Raw genomic sequence first — 19,717 nt, 5'->3', positions numbered from 1 at the left:
CCAATTGAATCCCTCCTGGTCCATCTCTGCATTTACTAGACGGACGCTTTCTGCTGCAGTATCTAGAAGAAAAAAAAACTTTTTACCTAGGTTTGCAAGAGACCCCGCCCTGCATCCAATCGCCAAGCCGAACTGCTTCCATGTTTCTTTCTCACACAACCGCCGCCAGTGCACTTTGACCCTCTGTATAGCGAATCGGTCGGTTGGCTGGACGAAGTCTGTAGAGTTAGGAGGGAAGAAGCAGATACGAGTCTTGAGCTCCTGTCCAGATGACACAACGTCGTCACCTGCGTGCCCACTTGCATTGCCCATCCACAGCACAAGTTCTTGCCCATATGCCCTGAGGGGCCGCAGCAGCGAACGTCCTTCAGCCACTCCTGCATAAGTTGGTTGTTGATAAAGGCGCTGGGCGACGAGCGGTATGCAACCCCTTTAACAGCGTCCGATAAGCCTTGGATAGGGTAGCTTGACTTGGCATTCTTGAATATTAGCAGCAGAGATAGCAGCTTGGCGTATCAACCTCCATTCAATGACACGCACATTGCAATTCCTTCTCGACCAGCTCACATAAGTTAATTTTTGTCAGTAGACTGTATTGGTGCAGTAAAAAGAAATATTTGGTTTAAAAAATGCAAAATATGGTACCTGATACAATTTTACAATTTCTCACGCCGTCCGCACCGCGGAAGTCCAGTGTCTTACCGTCATCCAGATCTATGAGAATATGTGATTCGCCCATGTTGTACTGCTGGTCGGGGTCAAGCCGACCGTCATCAAATTCACGCTTCAGCATGCCAAAGGTGTGACGCTATAGGCTGTTCAACCTGTGCCATCTTTTATCACTAACCTGCTTCTTCCCTTTCAGCTTTCGGTACGCGATATTGTGCCGGTCGGTATAATCCTGGATACGTGATCAGTGTACTGAACTTCTAAGTAAGAACGGATAGAGCTAGACCCAGTGTTCTTCCCACGACCGACCAGAACCTTGTGCATAAACAGATGTGCGCTATTGTAGGCGACATTGAACATTGGGCCAGAAATTGTAACCCATACTATACAGACTGTAAAAACTCTAATAATTGTCTGTTTGATATAAATAAAAGTGCTATATATAACTTAGCGTCTTGAGAGGGCGGTAGAACTCATCAATTAGCCAGAAGCATCCTTTAAGGTCAGCAAAAATGTCCGGCAAGCACGAGTTCTGCCCAGGAGAGAAGCGGATGATTGTGAACAGCTACGAGTATTTCAAAAGCCAGAAGGAACAAGGCCTCTTCAAAGGCATCAGGACACGCCAACTGGTCTCTGATTGCCTTGGTTGTGCTCCCAACACCGTTGACTCCGTGGTTAATGAGAAAAAGAATAACCCAGACACTGATTTTGAGGTATATCAATTATAACTGATATTGTAACATTTCCTTTTTAAACTATTATTTGTACAAAGCCCAGTGAAAACGACAAAGGTCGAAAGCGAGATTATGACCTGACGGATACCTTTATAATTTGTTTCACCATCCTGCTGGCAGAATTGAATGTTAAATCGACAAGGGCAATCTGCGACCGGGCGATGTGTCATCTTCCTTTTTGACATATGATTTTGATTCTAGACCAATCATATCTGTGTATTTGGCGCGCCTTTCCCCCGAAAACGACAGTGTTCTGAGAGGGCATTTTTAAACGACTGTAGCTCCAAAACGGCTGGGAATTGGCTTAAAATTACCACAAAATCGAAATCTAAACGCATGATTGCACCCTATATCTAAATGTCGATATAGGTTTTCCTAAATGTAGACCTCTTATGCCTCTCTAGATTCTGGCCCAATGTTCAATGTCGCCTACAATACTGGCCGTCGTCCAGTGCAGCTTGCGCTTCGCCCACCAGTCTCGCGCCTTGTTAAGGTTGACGCGGCGGTCGGTGGCCCAGAAGAGGGACGGGAACTGGTCGACCGTACGACCGTAGAGACCCTTCTCTCCATCCTCGACAGCGTTGTCCTCCATCCAAGCTACGCAGCGAGCCCGATCCGCTACCCCGACAACATGCTGCAGTGATCGTGTCTCTGTGTCGTTCATCCTAATTCGGAAAGTGAGCACTCTGATAAGTTGAAGCTGTCGATGTCCGACGACAACTTGTCGGGGATTGGTTGGCGCTGTGGGCTGGGCACGATTAATGCTGGTGCATGACTATATATGGTAACTGTACAATAGCTTTTCATATAAGTACGATTCATGACTTAGCGGATTTTACCGATTAGTACCCGGACTTCTATTTATTAGTGCCCTCTTCAGATTGATCGGTATTGACGAGGGGCTATTATTTGGGTGGGGGCTTTTAATTACTGGTGCCAAAGGTGCAAACGGAGTGTATTTGAATATGAAAGCTACATCAAAGTTTGTCTCTCGCTCCGCTCGAGTACGCCACATTTGTCTGTTTTTACCGTTGCGAGATACAGCCGATGGTGCTATCCATCAATAAGCTCGATGTCGTCAGGCGCATTAGCGAGCTCATCGCCGACGTCACTATCTTCGTTCGACTCATCACTTTCTTCTTCTTTCTCCCATGCCTGCTAAGAAAGTCTTTCGTACACGTCGTGTCTCCAGATGAACCATTCAGTATGTATAGGCGAAAACCCCGCTGCTGCCACGGAATTGTCGATCACGGACTGGTCTGTATCTTTCCAAGCCTTGTGCACCCATCCAGACACCACCTTGATGCTGGGTGGCCTTGTGCGAGTATATTCAACGCGATCCGAATTCTTCCCGACGTCAATGAGAGCGCAAAGAATGTCCTTAAATTGTCTGTATATTTCTATGTCCCCCGCCTGTAGGTAAGCGCTAGACCTCCAGACTTCACACACATAGCGATTTCACGATCCGCACACTTGGTTTTGACTTTCTTGGAAATATGCACCCTCATGCTATCCCATACAAGAGCCTTGCCATCGGCTTGCAACACACGCGGAAACACTGTGTCGATCCAATTGCAGAGTAGCTTTGAATCAACCCAGGCTTTGGGCTGATAGGCTACTTTTGTGCCTCCAACCTTTGAAATCTTGCGGGATCCATTTATATGCTTCCAGATAACAAGCGATGGTAGCTTTACACCCGTTGCAGTGATGGCTAGAACTGCCGTAACGCGCATAGACGCAAATCCGGTCGACTTCACAACAACGTGACGGCTACCGCGAATCTGGACAGTCTGCTCACGAGCGTCTTCAAAGTACACTGCAGTCTCGTCCACCCAAACGGTGTGTGTGAAGTTGAAGCTGGCCTTTTTTCAGTCAAATATCTCATGTATGAGACACGACCGTCAAGTTGTTCGTCACTCAATGTCGTAAGATTGGTCCGACGTCGGAGAGACAAATCATTGTGCTTCATAATGCTGCTCACCCAGTGAGATGACGCTTGAAAAGTACGTGTAAGCCCATCTTCAATCTCGGCGTGAATCTGCAAAGCTTGGATAGCGATCCATTCCTTTGTAACTTTCTCTTTTTTTAAGTCTGCGTAGTACGATCGCTTCAAGAAGTAGATCTTCCAGCTCCCCGAGAGCTTTCTTGCGGCCACCACCGGAAAGCCGTTGCTGGTAAGGTTTAGCTGCCCAAATGTCTTCGCAATTGCGCCACCAGCGCCTCACAGTTCCTGGATCGAGCTCCCAGCCACAACTTCTAAAGTGCGACACCGCTCGGCTTGGAATACCGTTCCCTGCTGAGTTGACCCAATCGAACACCTCTTTCTTCTTCCACAGAGCGATTGAATCGCGTCGGCTTGCCATGATGAAGATGCACAAGTGACTGCAGTACACCAGAGGAGTGTCCAAGGGTGATCAGAACACGAGGGTGGCCAAAACAAAGACGGAGGACGATCATTTAATAATAAACTGGGCTTCTATTCGATACAGGGTCTCTATTCTTACTACTAAAATTCAATATGGGGGAGGGCTTCTAATACATACGGGGCTTGTAAAAGGTAAAATCCGTTAATTTCGAAGCACGACTAATTAGAGTGAGCGGTGTAATGAAATGTGAAACCCTATCGCTGAGTGGGTGAATGTCGGACAAGAACGACTTTCAACCAACCTTGCATATAGCCAAGATACTCTTCGCAACGAAGGCACGTGAACAGGTAATTGACAAAGGACGCAGTGATCTGGAAAAATTTCACCCTTCCAACCTACTAACCCCTTTTGTTGGACCGTACATCATAAATTATGTTGTACGGTCCAACAAAAGGTCATAAGAGGCGTATACCCTAAATCACTTTTTTTTTCACAGCTCTATGCTATGTTGTACCTGTTTCATTTGAAAATAAGTACTGTGCGTTCTACTCAGAATTTCCGGCAAAATCTGTTGTATTGGGAATAGTAAATGGACAGCCCTCACAGATTAATTCAACGGTATCGTACTGAGTGACCGTATCCTCAGTCAACATTCGTACGACATTCAGAGCGGTACACAATCGTTTGGCATACCGTTAGCACCAGGAGTAGCCACTTAACTTCATCTGTGTATTTCACAGCTAGTCAACTTCTTTCAGTTTCTCCTTTTTATTGTGCAAACATTACTTTGCAACGTCAAATCTCCTCGACACAGCGACGTGGTGGGGGTGGTGCTTAGAGATCCTGGAGCGGACTTGTTCATTGCCGGGTGTGGGCATCATCTAGAGTGGAGTCCGAGACCTCTGCCGCTGGCATAGGGGGAGCTCATTATTTTCTTAGCGGGTATATTAGTTAAGGTGATGACCAAACGTACTGCATCCGAAGCATTTTTCTGCCGAGGGACAGCCTCGGGCATCAAACGAAGTACTGCAGGAACGGAAGCATCAACGGAAGGCACATTACATGCGTGAATACGGAGCAGCTCACAAGATAGCTGGTAGATCACGTGTTGGTGCCGTCTATTTCAGTGGAGAAGAACAACAAATGAGAAGAAGACGAGAGCGACGAGCTAGTTATATGCGGAATTACAGAGCTGCACAAAAGCGTGGTGGTTTATCATGGGAACTAATGTGCTATGTTAATATATACACTAACTATTTTAGACGTGGACAGGGCGGGTGCTGTGAATGCCGGACCAACAGAGCGCAGAAAATCAGGTCCATCTGAAAAAGACAGTCGTGGTAGTGTCAATGATCGTTTGCAAGCGCTGGCATAATCGATACTGCACAAACATGACATTTCTGAAGAAGAGCTTTCGTTGATGATGAAAGGTCAAAATTTTACCAGTGATCCGAGGCTGGCATTAGCATGCTATTACTGCTGTGGAGGACAACCCGATGCGTTCGTCTTCAACGACGAACATATTCGTCACGATGAATCGGTCAGAGAACGGTTGTTTAATGTTATGGATGCACCGCCAGGTCTACTGGGATATGAGCGCTGCCAGGCATTCACGACCGCAAATGATCCGTCGAAATGCAGCATTTTCGCATGTGCTTCCTGCCGCGAATTTCTCATTGGGCCGGAAAGTGGACATGTCTGTTTGCCTTTGCCTCTACGTTCAGAATCATTTCAAATTTCACCAGAAGAGCTCAAGAAACGCTATGGACATTTATCAAAGAATGTAATTCGAAAAACACGCTCAGATCCTGCTATAGCCGGACGAAAAAAATATTATCTGAATCCTGAACTAGTGCGAGACGTAGAGCGCGTCCATCTATGCTCGAAGTGTGCCTACAAGCCACGGAAATCCAAATTCAGTATTACCAATGGCCATGAGTATGGTCGTTATGACTTGCTCCCCGACTTGAGCCCAATTGCGCAGAACTGCATTTCGCCTGCGCGGTGCTTTGGCTTGGAATTTTCGGTTTCAGGAAGACATTGTAGTGGCCACGCAATTTGTTTTCCTTCCGGTGGTCCACAAGCGTGTGCAAAAATACTCCCTTCGACAGACATTGAGCGCAGGCCTCGTGTCACTTTTATATCTTTTCACTTACCCGGAACGGTCCGTGCCAGAGATGGGCCTCGTGTCACTTTTATTAGACCTTCGGAAGAGTGGAGAGCGAAGAAACATTTATTTCGTGGTCTTTATGAGCTTCCTAGTGAGAGTGTTTTTTTCTTGGCTGAATGTCTTTAAAGAAACGCACAGTTTCTTTCGGAACGAAGACATTCAAGTTGATGACTCGACAGGTGGTGTGGAAAGATTTGCTGCTTTGCAGAACTCTATCGAGAATGATGTTATTGTAAGTGACGCCGCAACTTTGCATGCTGTTGACGACGCTGTAAATTTCAAGCGTAATCGATCTCATCTCGTTACTGGAGATTCACCTGAGGTGGTTATTCAGCAGTCTGCTGTATTACAACCGGCGATGGGTCACTCTGACAAAGTGGGATCTGTTATTATCGACGCCATGATTAATACTGTTGGGACTAAAGAAAATATTGCAGTTGTACGAAGATGATTTGACCCTATAGCTGAATGGGACGAAAACGGCAACATGGTAGCTGGTGCGCTCCCGACTCGTTTCATGATGGGCGGTGATATGTTTTCTTCTGGGTCGTTTCCCTACGATTTGGTTCAGCATTTGATGCGTTACTATGACGGAAGGTTCAAAAGTAGCGTTACTCTCATTGCGAAGCTGTTCAATCAGTTGCAGCGGCATGCAGCGGTACGAAAGGCAGCTAGAGCAATGACCATACATGCAAAGACGTTACAAAGGCTGCGACAATTGGCGAGCTCTGACAAATTCAAAGAATCTCTTGTGGTGTTGAAAATCCCACGTGAACTCTAGCTACAAATGTAGTTAGGACGTTCCCACAACAATACGTCTACTAGGATAGTAAACGATCGTTCGGGCGGACCTGAAGACCCCAGTTCTGCCCTTGCACCGGGACAAGCTGGACCTTGTAAACTACTTATATAGGCCAACCAGTAAAAAAAAGAACGCGCTACTAGCACGAGCAAAGCTAGCAGGTGTTTTGAATCCTCGTGGTCCCAACAGCGGAAGGGTACCAGGCACGGGTAAGCCTTTTACGATATCACCGAGTGTCCAACACTCGGCTGGAAGAATAAAGGGATGCAATACAAGCATTCCCAGTCGTGCAAATATGCAACAATAAGCCGTCACGTAAAACCTCCCGATAAGAATCGGCCAAAACACAAAGTCTCTTGGCCTTGCCGGATGAACCCTCGCTACAGAGCTTCGAGTTCACCGACAGGCATAACACACTCAAACAAGCTTGACCAGACGCTTACCTTGAAGCCGGACGTCGCTCTGTGTGCTTGAGTGGAAATTCTGTTCTGTATTTAAGCTTACCCTTTCGGGTCTATTCCTAATAAGAAGTCCTAATCAATTTTACAAATATCAAGTGAACAATGATCCGTTATGGATCTTCTTGCATGCCAAGCGTCGTCTGCACCGTCGCATGAGTATCTTTAACGGTCCGCGCCCTGTCCCAGACGGTGAACGTGCCTTCCAAGGCTCGCTGAGTCTTCCGCGAACTCATCCCAACCGCCACTGAGGGTTCGTACCGTAGATGGTCCGCTGAATGCGAATCCGGCCAGTCCATTATTAATAATAAGGACAGCCTGGATTCAGTGACATATGGGCCGTATCCAATACTCGTTGAAAGTTCGGAAGTGACGCCGTCGAGTCCCTTGCACCTTGGCGTCGCCGTACATCACATGACCGAGGGTTCGTCGCTTGAACATCTTGGGCGGTGTCACGTCTTTGTCGACGGGTGATAATCCGCAATTACGGAGAAATCACTACACCACAACTACCCCTGTCGCAATGGAAGCCACGGTACTGGTGCCCGTTGTGACATTTCTTTATTCTCCAATTCACCATCCAGTCATCGTATGCCCAAGCGTCTGAATCGAGCCGTGTCCGACGCGTTTCAGCGTCTCAATCCTCGTCGACGTCGCGAACGTGAACAGCTGGAGGTACGTCAGCTCATCCCCTTCTTGAATCATCGGCGCCTTGCTCATCACCATGCATGACTCGTCTTGTTTCTCAGGAGGGCAAGACCGAGGGTTCGAACGCCCCTCAGTCTGCTACACCTCCCCTGACAACAGCGTCATCAGCTGGTCCTCCGGCGCTTCCTGCCCCGGGCTCTTCACCCCCTGCGGCAGCTCCTGCGGCGCTTCCTGTCATCGCTGAATCCGCGGAGATGGCTCCTGCTGCTCCTCCTGCGCCTGCTGGTGGTCCACCACCACTCACCGAGGATTCGCTGCGCACCATGCTGGCTGAAAGTACGGAGGCATTGGTCGATCACATGATGACCTCGATAATTCCGTACTTGACTGCTATGGCTCGTCACCAAGTGCAGCTCAGCGTTGCGCCTCCTCTTCACGGCGATGTCCACGCTCAACGTCGTCTCGAGACTGCCGTTGGTTTCGATGATGTCCTCGCTGCAGTACAACCTCTCCCTGACGCGCTGTCGGCATTACCCGAACGGGTTGCCGACTTGGAGCGTCAGTTGCGGTTTGCTCAGTCCGAGGCTGCTGCCGCCGTACGTTCGGTGGCACCCGAAAGCATGGCTCGTGAGAACGGAAAGGCGTTCCTCAAGGCTGCCAACGCTGAGATCGAAGCCCTTCACCACGACATCAAAATTCTCAGCGAGTCGAACGCCAAGAACGACGCCATGCTCGCCAGTGTTCAAGCCACCATGGAGCGACACTCAGAAGATTTGAATCGTCTGCACTGCGAGGTCCAAGCTCGGGACGTGTTCATCAACACGTTGCACAAGAAGCTGGCTCGCGAACGCGAGGTGTACAAGTCTTCCATTGGAGGAGCAGACTCGGAAGCTTCATCTCCTTCTCGTAAAGCTTGCCCAGGGCAAGTACACTGATAACGACACGCTCAAGGTCTTTGAGAACCAGCAAGACTGTATCACTCGTCTCCTTCAAGTGAATCGCACCCTCCGTGCACACGTGAGTCTAACCGGGATGGACCCCGAGGTACTTCGTCTGGCTGTTAATGGTACGTTCCTAATGCTGCTCTTTCCACCGTGTGTTCAGCAACTAACATTCGTTCACCATCCTTCGTGATAGGCCTGGCTGCGGATGAGCTGGACCTGGACGCGCTGGCCTTGGATCAAGACGCGTTGGTCGCTTTGCAGCGCATCCAGTCTGCTGCCGCGGCTTCGGACGATCCTCAAGCTCTTCCTGCAGCTTTGGCCAAGGCCGCCCACCAAGTGGCCCATGGGAAGTCCCACAACCGCCTTCAGCCAGGTGGCGAGGATTCAGACGACGAGCCGAACGACTCTGACGAAGACAAGGCTCCAATCCCGACGGACAAGCCCAGTACGTCGATGTCAGCTGCTGGTCTCGGTGATGCGCCACCTGCCGACACTTCAACTCCCAAGTCGGCTCGTAGATTGCTATTCGGCCCGAAGGCGTAAAAGAAAGCGGCCCAGAAGAAGCGCAAGAAGACTCGTCCTCGCTCTCCCGCCAAGTCGTCCCGACGTCATGTGAAGACTCGGTCCAGGTCTGTATCGTCTTCTCCAAGCTCATGGTCGCCACCTCCTACACCAGCGTCTTCCTCGACTCCCGCCGTGGTCGACCGCAGCGGCGACCAGAGTGACGTGGACATGGTGGATGCTGGTCCAAGCAGCGTCCCATCGGTTCAGGAAACTGCTCCAGAGTCTTCGGGTAAAGATGTGGACCCTGGGGATCACAACGATGTTCCAGGTCCTCCTGACGCGCCTTCGCCCCCGCCTCAGGGTCTTCACGATGTGGCCAAGCCACCAGCCTCAACGATTTCTCCTTCTCCAGCCGACATACGTGCTGCCGAAGAAGCTCTGCGTGAGGCCGAGCAAATGCGACTCATGTTCGGCTCAAGTGATGAAGGTGAAGAGTCGGACCAAACTGTCCCACCTGCAAGTCTGCTTCGGCGTCCGTTGCGACGTCCAAGACAGTTGAAGTCTCGGGAGTGGTTTCTACAGCAGGGCCTGCCCCTGTTGAAGCTGCTCCACTAACCTCCGTGGCTTCAAAGCCGGCTCCGATTGTTCCGACGGCTGTCGTACCAAGCATGTCTTCGCCCGACTTTTCGATGGAGATTGATGACGATGGAAATGCTGATGACGATCGTGGAGATGACGTGGATGACAATGAACCTTCGGTGAATGATTCTCCGGATGCCCCCAGTGGTGGCGGTGATGTTCCGCCACCTACCGATCATTCGAGCACACTTGATGATGAAGGTATAGAAGATTCCGACAGAAATTGGAACAATCTTGGCCCAGCTCGTCCTCCGACTCCACCTCGGCCAAATCCTTCGCCGATGATGACTTCTCCAATCATAGTTGGCGGTCCGCCTCCTTCGCCACCGGCAAGTCACCCAGCACCAGCATCTTCACCTCCTGTTCCGGTGTCTCCTCGTCCGCCTATTTGGACTCTCGATGCTGGACCTGGGCGCATGACCCCGGTCACCTACACTTCGGTGCCGCGTCGTGGTGGTGCACCGTCGGTTGAGCCGTTGCCTCACCGAGTGTTGTCTGGTGTTTGCCCTACGGTGCCGGCTTCGTCCACCTTGCCACCGTGGGTTCTTCCGTACGTGGACATGGAGTTTACTCACGCAGGCGCCAAGAAGTGTTTCGAGCGACTCTTGAGCTTAACCCTCCCCGATCCAGCTGGTGAGGTGACCGTTCGTACAACGTTGGAGGGTCTCCAAGCGTACTTTGATTATTCGCATCCTGATCACCCGTACCAGCAACTTCGGCAGCTCTATCCTCTTCAAGCCTGTCTCTTCGACACTGTCGACTTCGATCCAAGCGTCCGCATCTCAAAGCGCGCTCCGATTGAGACCCGTCTCAAGATGATCTGGGCGAACCTTCGGGGTGACGGCGGTAAGCAAGGTGACCTCGGTTTCGCGTTGTGGGAGCGTCTCCACTGGCTTCCGCTGGCTGGTATTGAGCGAGGTCTGGCTGAAGAAGCTAAACAAGTTGGCCACGACAAGGAGCGCTTGAAGGAACTGAGAGCTCTGTCGAAGAAGCGCTTCAGTGAGCGCGACCGTTGTGCCGATCGTCTTCGTAACAAGTACCGTGAACAGTACATGGCGTGAAGTCGTGACTCGGTTTCCATTGGTACTTCCGGCGCACCGTTCATTCGTCCCGAGTTGCTTTTGGAGCCGTCGAAGCCGTGGTACCCCATTGAAAACTTGCCGTTCGCACCTCGAACATCTGACTGGCTTTCCGAAGCTCCGGCTCTCGACGCTCGTCAGCCCTGGCGTACTGGATGGATGAATGCGCCGCATCAGCACCCGTACCACACCACGTACTTCCCGTGCCAGCGTAATCCGGAGCTCTTCAATTTTCGTGGTACACGTCTCGTGTACGTGTACCGAAGCGTGATCGTTGACCCGTCTCTGGATTCTACTGAAGTTATTCCGACCTGGCGTTCATTGTTTGACTCGCCACCGGTTACTTCACGTCCCGCTCCGGCTGATGCTCCTGTTGAAGCTGGTGCCGAGGATTCGCAGGGTCCGGCTGTAAGCTCCAGCTGCCGAGGATCAGGCTCCTGATGAAGAGGAGAAGGAGAGTGGTGACTCGACTTCGTTAGCACTCTTGGCCACCGCGGCCAGGCAATTGGAATCGCTTTGAATCCTCGATGCATGTTCCACGACGTTCTCCAGCATCTCAGCTAACTGTTGAGGGGTCCAGCGAAGTTTCGTTTTCAGTGGTCGCTCCCCGGTCGGCATTCATGTTTTCTTATTCTTAATCCACTTCCACAGCGTAATCATGTTCATGTTGTTCTTCAAATGCATATACAATTTGTTGTTGCAGTAACGGTTTTCGCCTGTTACCACAGGCTGCATCGCCCTGTGGACAGTTCACACGTGATCCAGTCTCGCTAGTCTTCGTCCTCCATTTGCGCCATCTGCAGCCGATTCTCGCTCTTCTTGGTCGTACAGCAGACCTCCACATGACAAGTTGGATGCTGGTTCCCAAGTTGGATCTTCATAGCCCACCCACTTGACTTTGAACTCGCGTACAGCACGCTCCGAGCTCGTCGACAGTGGTGTTCTGTCGTCGAGGATGGCCTCGACTTCATATTCACCGGCAACTTGATCTGGTTCCCAGCTGTCCTCAGGCAATAGTTCCTCATCGAAGTCGAGTCTTGCTTCATTAGTCGCGTCTAATACCAACCGAGTGTTCGGTCGACTGTTGAATTCGTTGACAGCTTTGAGTCTCGACACATGCACTACTGGGTAGAAGCGATACACACTTCGGTCTGGTAGTTCCAGCTCGTACGCAAACTCTTCCACCTTGCGCTTGATCCGAAAAGGTCCATGCCACCGATGAGCTAACTTCTTCGTCAAGCCCGGTTTGACGCGTTCCATGTACAGCTACGCCCGGCTCCCAATCTCAAAACGAGATCTCGGTGGGGCTCTTGCAGGATCTTCCATCTCTTCCGAAGCTTCTGGAGGGTCCGCCGAGTGTTCGTTTCCACTTGGTTGAGGTACAGCGGCTTTTTCCAGTCGACGCAGGGCATCATTATGCTTTTTAGCCCTTCGCTCCTTTTCTACAGCCTGATAGTCTTTGGCCATAGTGAGGGCGACCTCATGCTGTCGATTGATCTCACGCCGCCACGCTAGTGCGTCAGACTGCTTGCCGAGTCCTCGTTTGAGTGATGACGACATCGCCCGCAACGTCGACTGCGCATCCCAGCCATGAACGAGGTAGAACGGTGTTTCCTTCCTTGTAGTGTCCTGAGAAGTATTAATAGCGAACACCAGCTTCTCTGCGATCTCGTCCCAATCCTGCTGTAGAGGGTCTCCGCGTACACCCGTACGGAACCCATCATCGACTTCACCGAGCGTTCCTGCTGTCCATTAGCCTGTGGCCGATAGCTCAAAGTCGCTCGTGATCTTGACTGCATCATCTCTGCAAATGCTTGGAACACCTTGCTCATGAAGCGTGGGTCGCGGTCGTGCCTTATCAGTGATGGGGCTCCGAACCGTCGGTACACACATTCTTCGAACACTTGGGCACCACTCAGTGCAGTCGTATCCGACATAGCTTTGGCAATAACGAATCCCGTGAGCGAGCACTGAAATAGGAGCAACGCCATGTTGCCCCTGCGAGATTTCGGTAGTGGGATCACAAAATCCATCGAGACGATCTGGAAAGGTCGTTCGGCTAGTACGTTGCCAGGTGAGTATCCACGAAGCTGTGGACGGCTTTTACTCGAGCTGCAATCTGGACATGACTTCACATGTTTCTCCACGTCAGTGTGCAAGCCGATCCAATAATAATCGGACTTAACGCGATGGAACGTTCTCACCACACCTTGATGTCCTCCTTCCAGCGAGTCGTGACAGTTCTGCAAGACCTCTTGAATCATCGTTGTCGGTACCACAAGCCGCAGCTTGGTCTCTTCTTGCCAACCGTGGTCATACCGACGATTCAATCCAAGATAGTGAAGCACGCCGTCTTCTGATAACACGAACCGGTCAGCGTACTTCCAGGCATCTCGAGCTTCTTTGTAACTCAGCTCTTCTGCTTGGCCCTGAAGCACCTTCTTGATGTTAAACCACTTCTGCTCTTCGTCTTGTGCCACCAGTATCAGTCTGCGTCGTTCCCGCTGTATCGCTACCGGTCATCGGGAAATGCCGCTGGTGCAGTCTTGTGAGGATGGTCTGGCAAATCTTCGCCGATTGAATCTTCGGTGGACGTCTCTCGTCGTTTTTCATGCTGTTCTTGAGTTTTTGAGACCCCTTCCAAGTGTTCATCTGCAAACCTGACGTGTTTCCTGGCTTTCTCTTGTCCTCTAGTCATCACTGCCATATTACCATAATCGCACTCTGGTGAGCTGTAATCAACCACGAAATTTTTCGAAAGTTTTCCACTTTGAAGACTCGCTGCCTGACAGTACATGTACTTGACGCTCTGCTCCATGTGATGAAACATCTACCGAGTCTTCATCCGGCTCGTAGATCATTTCCTGGATGCGATTCAGCGACGCCAATTCCGATTTGCGAGTTTCAGCCAAGATGACCCGACTGACCTTTAATTCCAGCGCTTCAGTGGCTAACGAATCCGCGGCAGCGCTGTATTCTCGTACAACGTGAAGATATTTCACTGATCGAAGCTTGGCCGCGAGTTCCTTGTGAGTATTCAGCAGCGCTAGCAAAGTTTCCTTCCTGCATGCGATCACCCCTGAATCGCGAGCCTTGAGTCACCAGCGATGACTAAATCCTCGGCACTGTGCGCAATAGCAGCCTTGACACCGTTAATCATCCCTGTGTACTCTGCCTCATTCACCGTGGTGGCCGAGAGGTAGGCGTTTGCAGCAATCACTATCTTCCACTCAGGAAGACTCCGCAGCACCCATGAACAACTCCCGTAGCCACCGTACTTCTCTGGCTTCGCTGATCCGTCAAAAGACATGACGAATCCGCTATAATTACAGGGAAGCCTGGCGTACAGCAACGCGGGGTCCATTCGAATAGTCGGAAAACCCTTGTTTAATTGTGCCACCGGCGCGAGTGAGCCTTCCAGGTCGACGAAGCTCGTGATGCTTGACTGCAGTAGCTGCGTGAAGGCGACATCCTTCTCCTTCACGCGCTGCACCTTCAGGTGCCATTGCGATAGCAGCACTGCGAACCGGACCGCGCGTCCGAAGAGAGACTTCGACTCATGCACCTACTGTAACGTCGAGAATCGTGTATAGACATGTAGCGTCTTTCCTGCCAGCTGGACGTAACAGATCTTCAACAGCAGAAGTAACGCCAAAACTTCCTTCTCGGCAGGATGGTAGTTCATCTCGGACTCCTTGAGCACGCGACCAAGGAATCGTATGGAGTGTAACTTGCCTTCGTGTTCTTGCATGAGCGTAGTGCTCAACGCCCATTCATTCGCAAAGAGCATGACGTGAACTTCCTTCGACCGGTCGAAGTGCCTTAGGATGGGTGAATGTGAAACACTCGTCTTCAATTTTTCGAAGGAACGACGTGCCACGGAAAGGCCACCTTCAACGGCAAAGTCTTCATCCTTGAGCTGGTACAGCGCCACATTGTAGACCGCAAAGTCTTGGATGAAGCGGCTGTAGTATTTAACCGCTCCAAGAAAAGACTGCATGCCCTTCTTACTCGCTGGAAACGAAAGCTCGGTGATGGCCGCAAGCTCCTTTGGATCAGCCCTGATACCTTCTGGCGAAATTTTATGCGACAGAAAGTCCACCTTGGGCTGGCAGAAGATGCTCTTGGTGAAGCTAATGCTGATCCGACACTGTGCAAATCTTGCCAGCAATCGGTCCAGCGTCGCCAGGCAGCTGTCGAAATCCTCGCCACCGAAGCAGATGTCATCCACAAACGACCGTCGACCAAACACGGGTACCAGCGATGATTCGTCTGGCTCCCCGTTCGTAAACATGTCAGCGACAGGGCTGCTGACGAGTTGTAGTACAGGGTCGGTCTCTTCCAGTGCTTCGCGGCTGCCGCGAGCTTCGTTTGAAACGAACCCTCGGCGCTTGGTCCACGACGTTCCTTGGCCTGTTCTCCAGCTAAACGCATCTTCTCCGAGTATTCAAACCAACCTCCTTTAGGTTGAACGAACCCCCAGAGTGCGTTGTCAATCATACGCTGGTAGATCATCGGCGCGTTCTTTAACCCGACGGGCATGCGTAACCACTCGAAATGTCCGAGTGCGCAGACAAACGCCAATACTTTACGTGCTCGCAAGGTCATCATGACCACCCAGAAGCCGCTTGCTGCATCCAGCGAGCAAAACCATATGTAGCGCTCGAGATCTGTTAACAGGTCGTCGACTAGCGGCATTGCATACTCCATGATCGCGATGATAGCTATCACCATCTTGTAATCAATGCAGAGCCGGATGTCCAGCCCGTTCTTTTCATCACAATCACGATCGGCGATGCCCATGGACTATCTGAAAAGACGATCAGTCCTGCTCGCAACAAAGCGCGCATCAGCTCGTACAGTTTGCCGAGAAATCGTAGCGGCACGCGCCGGGTACGCTGTTTAATTGGGGCGTGCCCCTGTGTGTCGATATCGCATACCGCGCCGTAGGCTGGCGGCGGCAGTGCGTTACCACTAGCAATCAGGATTTGCTCGTGGTTCTTCAGCGTCGCGACCAGACGTTCTTGGCGATCAGTCGACAGCTGAGGATCAGCAACATTAGACGCAGTGTAGTCTATTGTCGTGTTGATCTCTTCGGTCAGGTCCGGCAGGAATGCCAGCTCTTTCGCGTAGTCTTCCAAGCCAATGTTGTTAAATGGGGGCTCGTAGAAATCATTTCTCGTATCCTCCGTTGCTTCAATTCCTTCGGTCGTTAACACTCGAGCAACCGAGATGTACGTTCCGTCCAACGTCGCTACGGATTCTTCCCTTGACTCACCATCGGCATCCGCTTTGCTTTCAGCAGTCGGTACTGGGTCCATCTCCTTCCCATCCTGGTTTCCCATCTCTGGGCCATCTGCCGAGTCGTCGTTCGCAATATTGAATGCGCGGGCCACCGACATATTGAATTGTTGACTATTGTTTACACCTCGGTAGGCTGCTGTCTTGACAGTTCGGCTTTCGCACCAATCTTGCTTTGAACACTCGGTGCCGTATTCAACACCTTCAGCGCGATGCCTGCATCCTCTGGGTCAACCACCGATGTCTCGTTCGCAGGTTTGGTTGCATACAAGGCCAGGACAATTTCATCAAAATGGTGACACCATCTAATTCAGTGCTGTTACTTGTCGCTTCCGTTGTCACCCCAGACTTGAAACGAACACTCGTTGGCGTATGTACCACGTTTACCGGCCTCAGTAGCTCGTGTGTACGCGCTACCGACGCTTCGTTCGCGGTATTGCCTCCGCCGTGAGCTGTCGTGTAAGTGTCCAAAGGTTCTTCGGAAGGCTGACCATCAGGCGAGTCCCCAGCTGTCACCCCAGACGCCAGACAGGCTTCCGCTCGCTCACGGTCCTCCATGATCAGTGCCCAGCGCTCTGCACACGTCAGACGATCACCAGAGTCCACGAGCGAGTCTTCTAGAGGCCGTGGTAGTACCCCACTGGGTTCTGGATAGTCCGGTCGATCAACTACCGAAGGCTGAGTTGCAAGCCATTAATCGTAGATTTCACATTCACGCTGAAAGAGCTCGCGGTCTCTGCAACCTTCGTAGGCCAACACTTGCCAGTCTTGGTACTTCTTGGACTCCAGACGCACATAGCCGTCACCTCGCGGCAAATCCCCATCTGGAATCCACATCGCGATCGAGTCGTGTGCTGGTAGGTACGCAGTTCGGTCGGACACGTTGGTCAACCGAATGCTCTGAGGCCGTCCACGTCGAAACCTCGTCACTGACGGGATTACCTTGTTTGTTCGACAAACACACAGTACGTGTTCCTCCAGCCCGACGTGGCGCTTCGCTAGTCGATATTCTCGCCACTCGTGCGCTTGAATGTCCAAACGCTCGGAGGCCCGGCGTTAACATGGGAGCCGTATTCTTCGCTGTCGATCATGTTCTTGGTCTTGATCAGTGGGATTTGAACTTCGTGCGGTAATTGCGCCGCGCCGTAAAACAGGTCCAATCGGATCCCAGCTGGGATCATAAAGTCGGTCCCGAGTACCACGTCGACGTTTGCACTATGCGCTATTACCCACATCTCAAACTCGTACACCATCTCCCATCCGAGCGTAATCTTGACGCACGCTCGTCGCGTCGAAAACACCTTGCCTTCGTTAACTCCTTGAATGTCAATGCGGCGTCCGTGATCGGGTACATCTCGGAGTCGCAACTTCTTGGCAAAGGCGTCCGTGATCACACTAACGCTCGCTCCTGTGTCGAGGAGGATCCTCGTTCGCTGGTCATTCACAGCGCCTTGAACCAGAGCTCTCATTCTGATCCGTCGGATGAATTTTTTGGCCGACCACCACCCCTGTCTCTCGCCAGGGTTCAACTTCATCATCTTGGAGTGACCCTTGGGCTCGTCTCGCGCTGCACTCGAAACTACGCCGAGCGAACCCTCGCTGGTGCCCTCATCAGCGTCAGCACACTCCACTCTCTCTCCAACACCTCCACCGAGGATTCTTCTCCTCTCCTTTTCTTTTTATGTCGTGTTCACACTTGTTACGTAATTATCAGGCCATTCACTCTGCCCCATGAAAGCAAAGATACACTCTGCTTCCATTGAAGGCTCGGTTAACTGTGGCAGCCCGATAGGGACCAACCCAGCTGTAGTTGGCGGGCTGCCTAGTTTAAATGACGTTCTTGAACGACGGCCTTGAGCCCTGGCAAGAGTTCCTCCTTCGTGCCTTTAGTGCGCACGAATTTGGCAAGGTCTTGGAAGTTGCGAAAAAGTTCACATTGTCCAGCATCGTGGAGCTGCTTGCAGAACTTGCATCGCTTGTTACCGTAGTGGGCGGAGTGACTCATGCCACCGCACACCGCGCATGGTCCGTACTGTGGGCGTCGGTTGTCGCGGTTGAAGTCACGTCGTCCGCGTTGGTCCTGATTGAACCCACGGTCACCACCTCGGCGATCTTGATTGAAGCCATTCTCGCGACCAGGCGTGTTTCCACGCGGTTGACGGATGTCTGAACGTGCGTATGTGCCTTCAGTGCTGCACGGCGCTCATTTTCGCTAGCAGCGGCGAGGTAACAGTCATTTTCATCCAATGAGAAATCACCGAAATCACCGTCCGTATTATCGGGCTGAAAGTCGTTGTACTCGTCTTGGACATCGTTGTAAGCGTTCGGATCTTCGTTTGAATACTCGGTGCCCCCTTGAGCAGCTTTACGGCCTTCTAATTCAGCTACTAGGTCGTCCACCGTGGCTTCAATGAGCGTCACTCTTGGTTTGTTGCGGCTGTCATCGCGGCGACGGTCATCACGCCGATTGTTGCGGGCGTACCCATCGTCGCGTCGCGCGTCACGACTCTTGGAGTATCGGTACTAACTTTCACGCTTGGCCATTCTCTCCTTGCCCTTAAGAACATCTTCGATGATCTCTTCGAGCTCGTGAATGTCGGCGACTCGAGCGTGGTAGAGACTCTTCGCCAGCTTGTCATCATCGCATGTTGCCAGGAGCTGCTGTACGTGTTACTTCGCGTCGCGACCACTCTTCTTGAAGTGTAGACGGGCGGTCCGAGCGGAGCCATTCAGCCTGCTTATGTAGTTGCACAGATGTTCGTTACGTTCCCGCTTTGCAGAGTAGTAACGTGACAGTGCCGTCTGCGTGAACTGCGAGCAGTAGTAGCGGATGAACGCATCGCTCAACAGCTTCCACTTGCGCTTCGTCTTCTTCGGAAGTTGACGGAACCAATGAATGGCTCCGTCCCGGAGACTTAGCTCAAATGGAATGCACCATTTGTCGGCATCTGTGTGGGTCCCAGTCATTTCAAAGACGAACCTACGCAGCCACTGCCTACAGTTCTCGCTCTTGTTGCGAGATCCTGAGAACGGCGTGATGCGATCCAATGGTCGGTGCGATGCCATTTCAATCCTCGGTGTCGGGTCCACGTCGTTCAGCGCCGCTAGCTCGTTCGTTTGACGCATCAACTCGACTTGAGGATCTTCCTCGTCAAATGTACGCACCAAAATGTCATCGTCACTGGACGAACCATCGCTGTCGACTTGACGACGTCCGGCACCACCTTTGGGAGCTCGCGCGCCGCCTCGGCGACCGAACGAACCCTCGTTACTCGCGTAAATACGTTGCATACGGCTCTTCGAACGTGGCGTAACCATGTGCGAGTCTTGAAAGTACGGTGAAGCTTCAGTAGTGCCAAAGGCACCACGCTCAGCTCCACGCTTGGTCGGAGGAGTACGAACG

At 51.5% G+C, this 19,717-nt stretch overlaps 1 protein-coding gene across 1 annotated transcript; it reads right to left on the bottom strand.

The window, feature by feature from the left end:
* Positions 1-1,803: 1,803 nt before the first annotated feature.
* Positions 1,804-3,766, bottom strand: PITG_12511 (uncharacterized protein; the record flags this gene model as incomplete). Its single annotated transcript, XM_002900345.1, has 4 exons — positions 1,804-2,054; positions 2,433-2,456; positions 2,875-3,265; positions 3,506-3,766. The coding sequence occupies 4 exons, from the start codon at positions 3,764-3,766 to the stop codon at positions 1,804-1,806; spliced, it is 927 nt and encodes a 308-aa protein (XP_002900391.1).
* Positions 3,767-19,717: the final 15,951 nt, after the last annotated feature.

Source organism: Phytophthora infestans, genomic scaffold (assembly GCF_000142945.1).
Source record: "Phytophthora infestans T30-4 supercont1.26 genomic scaffold, whole genome shotgun sequence".
Taxonomy (NCBI): domain Eukaryota; phylum Oomycota; class Peronosporomycetes; order Peronosporales; family Peronosporaceae; genus Phytophthora; species Phytophthora infestans.
This window is presented reverse-complemented; position numbering and strand designations above follow the sequence as displayed.